Source organism: Sinocyclocheilus grahami, unplaced genomic scaffold (genome assembly GCF_001515645.1).
Source record: "Sinocyclocheilus grahami isolate Dianchi unplaced genomic scaffold, SAMN03320097.WGS_v1.1 scaffold4684.1, whole genome shotgun sequence".
Taxonomy (NCBI): Eukaryota; Metazoa; Chordata; class Actinopteri; order Cypriniformes; family Cyprinidae; genus Sinocyclocheilus; species Sinocyclocheilus grahami.
Window position 1 is genome coordinate 9,583 of NW_015509576.1, and position 5,121 is coordinate 14,703.

The window sequence follows — 5,121 nt, forward strand, 5'->3', positions numbered from 1 at the left end:
CATTTGAATGGTAGTGTAATGGTAGTCTGAAATTGCACTATTTTGATTTTTGCAAACTACTTTATCTTTGTTTCTTTTTAATGTAATGATGTGTTTAATGTAAAACATTTTGAGTAATGTTTTATGTTGTCATTTTTGTATTTGTGATTTCCCAGAACCCAACCATAGTGATGTTTACTACTATAGCAGGACTGACAGGGGTGGTCATCACCCTCGCCCTCATCCTCATCATCACTTCCTCCATGGAGGTCATCAGAAGGTCATATTTCGAGGTGTTCTGGTTCACCCATCACCTGTTCATCCTCTTTTTCATTGGTTTGGTGCTTCATGGAGTCGGGTGAGGGTTTAGATCAATTAATATTCTAAACATTTTTTAAATTAAAAATCAAAACTAAAACTGTGTTTAATTGAAATGTACTTATTTTGAATAAACAAATGCATTAATACATCTAAATAATTTATTCTATACATTCATTCAGCAAGGATGCATTAAATTGATCAAATATGACGGTAAAGACGAGTTGGATCTAACACAGTTCCTTTGAACTTTTTATTCGTCAAAGAATCCTGAAAAAATGTATCGCAGATGTTTCCACAAGAATATTAAGCAGCATAACTGTTTTCAACATTGATGATAGGAAATGTTGCTTGAGCATCAAATTAGCATATTAAGTGATTTCTGAAGGATCATGTGAAACCAAACTTTTGAACAGTAGTGTATGTACATTATCAACTTGATACACGTTTGGGTTGTGCCAGCATGAAAGCATGCAAACTGCATCTGAATTAAAAAATAGTAATATGTAAAATGTGATTTAATCACTGAATCCGCCAGATTTTGGAATGTTTTTGACAGGTGTCACTCACAGAGATTAGATGCTATGCTTTTTCCTTGTACTGTATGTACTGTACAAAGTTGGGCAATTCTCAACTTTTTTGCGTTCTCCGCTTGCACAACTCTTGCACGCCTTCTCCTCAATGCTAAGAAGGGATGATTTGAAAACACAGACTCATTTCTGCTCATTCATGCCAGTGAATACATAGATAGACGTAGTTTTAAGCTATTAAAAGGCAGGTTTTCTAGCAGCCTTTATTGAAGCATCATGACATATCTCAGTCATAATACAAGTTGACAGACACATAATAGCATAGCAAGAGAATTATCATGCATTATATATGCAATAACAGTGTGTGTGTTTCTGTGTAGGCGTATTGTGCGAGGCCAGACTCTAGAAAGTGTAAAAGTGCACAACCCAGATGAATGTCACAGCCAGTTCGAGACGTGGGGTAAAAATGGCACCAACTGCCCAGAACCTGTCTTTGCTGGGAATCCCCCGATGGTATATCCTAATATAATCACAAATACATCTAGCATTTCTTTAATCATTTTGATGCATCTCAAAAACATGTACTTTCTCTTACAGACATGGAAGTGGGTGGTTGGCCCCATGATTCTATATGTATGTGAGAGACTGGTGCGCTTCTATCGCTCACAGCAGAAAGTGGTTATCACCAAGGTTAGTCAGTCAAAATTTGATTAGCAACCAATAGATTTCTTCCTCTCTTACTGTATTACGTCACTTTACAGGTAGTGATGCACCCATCCAAGACCCTTGAGCTGCAGATGAAGAAGAAGGGCTTTAAGATGGAGGTCGGTCAGTATGTTTTCATCCAGTGCCCGTCCATCTCTCAGCTAGAGTGGCATCCCTTTACCTTGACCTCTGCCCCGGAGGAAGACCACTTAAGCGTGCATATCCGAATTGTTGGAGATTGGACACAAGCCCTTTATACGGCCTGTGGAGGTGACAAAACCGTGGTGCTGGATGCTTGGACACTACCAAAGTAAGATTAAAGTGACAGATGAGTAATTTAAAGCAATAGTTCATCCAAAAATTAACATTCTGTCAGCATTTACTCACCTTCATGTTGTTCCAAACCTGTATGAATTTCAATGTTGTTTTGGAGCCCATTGACTTTCATTGTATGGACAAGAATTTTCTTTAAAACATCTTCATCTTCAGAAGAATCACATAAGGGTGAATTAACGATGATAAAAAGAACTGTATTTTTTTAATGTCAGGTTCGTTTCTTGAATAACACAGATGTGGTGCTTTTAATAGTACTTGTGAGTCTCACTTGTAAAATGGGAAAATACAAAGTAAAAAAGGGATGTGAGTGTACAATCGTAGTTGAGAAAACGAGAAGTGTGGAGAGACAAGTAGCAATGTGTTGATTTCAACATGAGTGAACTTTTCTTGCTATTTCTCCTTATGTGTTTCCTAATTTCTTCCTCCTGCAGTAGAGAACTGAAAGAATACAAATACTAATATGATAAGTGAAGAACACAATGCTCAGTTATTCCTTTGGAACGTCCTGCAAAGGATGTACAGTTTGCTAGTTTGCTGTGCATAATGTCTGTTTTTCTCTGTGTAGGGTGGCTGTGGATGGGCCATTTGGGACGGCCAGTGAGGATGTCTTTCGTTATGAAGTTGTGATGCTGGTCGGTGCTGGTATTGGTGTGACACCTTTCGCTTCTGTTCTGAAGTCTGTGTGGTACAAACACGTCCAGGAGAACAAAAATGTCTTCACCAAAAAGGTGATAAACAGCACAAGGTTTAGTCAGTTGTCTAAGTTGTCTTTGCAGATGCCATGTTTATTTTGTAGTCTTATTCATTAAAGCTCATAAATGTCAGCTTTAGGGTCATAGCTTTTAAGGGAAAACACTACAGGTGAATATGGTAAAAATTGTTAGTAGTAGATATCACCATACTTCTACAGTGGAATATTCGCAGTACATTAATTAAATGCTTATGTAATACAAGTTTTTGGAATTGATTTGCAATCGAGGCATTATCTAATTAAAAATGTACTAATTTGCTTACATTTCCAGAACAGAAGTGTGAACACTTTACATTTTGTTGACATCTCGGAGTTAAAGGTTTTTTACACTGGGGATTTTTAATATAGTTTTTCGTCACACACTGTGAATTTATAAAAGCGAAGTTGAAGTGGAGATTTATAGCTCAGTGCATGAGGAAAAAAAGTCATTTAGAGGAAACAACCATTAAAGATATGTATTTTAATTCAACTCTATAGATGCAAATAGACAAAGTGTAATAAAATAAACACTTAAATGTGTGATGTTTTCTTTCCACTAGTTTGAAAGAAGTCAAGTTACGGAAGCAAAATAGCCTAAAATCTCAAAATTGACGAGAACCTCAAAAAACTGTGGTTTTGTCTTTAGTGTCTTGCCTTAAAGAATTAATTCATATTTTAGCTAAACATGTAATGTTCTGAACCTTGACCTCTGCAGATCTATTTCTATTGGCTGTGTCCGGAGACACAGGCTTTCGAATGGTTTGCAGACCTGCTGCAGAGTTTGGAAAGACAGATGATGGAGAGAGACATGAGCGATTTCCTTAGTTACAACATTTATCTAACGCGCTGGAAGGATGCTGAGGTGGGCGAAAATACTTTTTGACATTGTGAACTATTTTAACTTCCCTAAAATACAAAAAAATACTTTGGCACTCATTTTGATTACTGTTTAAAGGCGGCCCATTTTAGAGTTCAATATGAGGCGGAAGATGATCCCATTACTGGGCTTAAGCAGAAGACTCTGTACGGTAAACCCAACTGGGACAATGAGTTCAGTGCCATTGCTACCCAACACCCAGGGTACGTAGAGTGTGGTAAATAACAGCAGTGTTAAGGCTTTCTACACTTGCTGTGCATTAATAAGTCATATTTTTTCGTCTTCTTTCTTTCAGTTCAAAAGTAGGCGTTTTTCTATGTGGTCCTATGGCTTTGGCCACAGCTCTGGGAAAGCAGTGCATTTCACACACTGAATCTGGAACTGAGTTTATATTCAACAAAGAAAACTTCTGATGTGCTTCAAAGTGTCAACTCATATGTATCAGAGCTGAAAAAATACTGAAAAATCCTTAAACCACTGCATAAGATATTCAGACTTGTTTTCAAATATTGTATCTTGAGTGTAAGTAGATTTTGTCTCACTGCAATGGCAGATTTTTTGAAGTTTTTTATTTACTATACTAATGAAATTCTTGTTAAGAATAGTATTTTTTGCAGTGTAAGCTTGTTATTATGATGTTGTGTTATTGGTCTAGATATATCATGGTTGTGCACGAAGCAGAATTTATTTTTATGTACTATAAAGATCAATGTGTTATTTTACTGTTTTGGTGTAAACCAATCCTGCTTCTTCTTTCTTAAGTGCACGTTCAGTAAACCTTATGAAATTTTTAAGTTAAGCAATATGGCGGGGAACCAAAGATCAATTCCTGATTAAGTAAAATAATGTTACAATAAAAGGCACACCACTATAAAACAAAGTCAAATACTGAATTGAATAAAGTGTTATAGTGGGCTCCCTTTGAAATTATTTAACGTTGTACAGCAATTCTATGTGGGATGTATAGATGGACTTCAATTTCGTTTAGTTGATATTTAGATTTAGTTTCAGTTCCCCCCAAAAAAAGTTCAACATGTATTATGCCATGAAGTGACATCCTTGCATTGTTTGTAATTCCCCCTCATATTTTGCATGTGGTTCAGAGTTTAAATATATTTTCAGATATGGGAAATGCCTCAGACGTCTGAAGACTAAAAAAACATCATCAAACATTGTTGGATTGTTAAACCCAAATCAGACCACTTTAATAATTAAGCATCAACATATTTGCAGTTCATCCTATACAGAGCAAAGGTGCACGTTACCTTTGAAAGTCCCCCAAAAATAAATTAAAATAAAAAAACAAATAAACATACAATGTTATCTTACACCAATATGCATTAGCAATACGTTCTAAATTTTGTAGAATAGGCAAAACATGACACAAGTTGGTTTAAGTCTTAGCCAGATATGAGGATGTGATGGTCAGAGCGAAGGTGGTTTTGCCCTTTGGTGTCTGTGTGTATGTGCATGTCTCAGCCCTGATTCCTGCTCATAGTGCAATAGCCACTGCAAACACACTGACGACACAGTACATGGTGCGGTTCTCCCACCTGACTGTGCAGCTTCCTGCAAAAACAGACACATACACACACACACACACATATGTGACCCTGGACCACAAAACCAATCATAAGGGTCAATTT

The 5,121-nt window shown here is 36.7% G+C and overlaps 1 protein-coding gene across 1 annotated transcript in view; it reads left to right on the forward strand.

Moving 5' to 3' along the window:
* The window catches only part of LOC107576937 (cytochrome b-245 heavy chain-like), a gene marked incomplete at its 5' end in the record, with an annotated part of 12,826 nt that extends 8,818 nt beyond the window's left edge, over positions 1-4,008 (forward strand). Inside the window, 8 exons of the mRNA XM_016263058.1 lie at positions 156-337; positions 1,208-1,340; positions 1,425-1,517; positions 1,589-1,842; positions 2,434-2,596; positions 3,314-3,460; positions 3,554-3,678; positions 3,771-4,008. Of these exons, the coding sequence (XP_016118544.1) occupies positions 156-337; positions 1,208-1,340; positions 1,425-1,517; positions 1,589-1,842; positions 2,434-2,596; positions 3,314-3,460; positions 3,554-3,678; positions 3,771-3,888 (1,215 nt within the window). The remainder of the gene's footprint in view (positions 1-155; positions 338-1,207; positions 1,341-1,424; positions 1,518-1,588; positions 1,843-2,433; positions 2,597-3,313; positions 3,461-3,553; positions 3,679-3,770) is intronic.
* Positions 4,009-5,121: the final 1,113 nt, after the last annotated feature.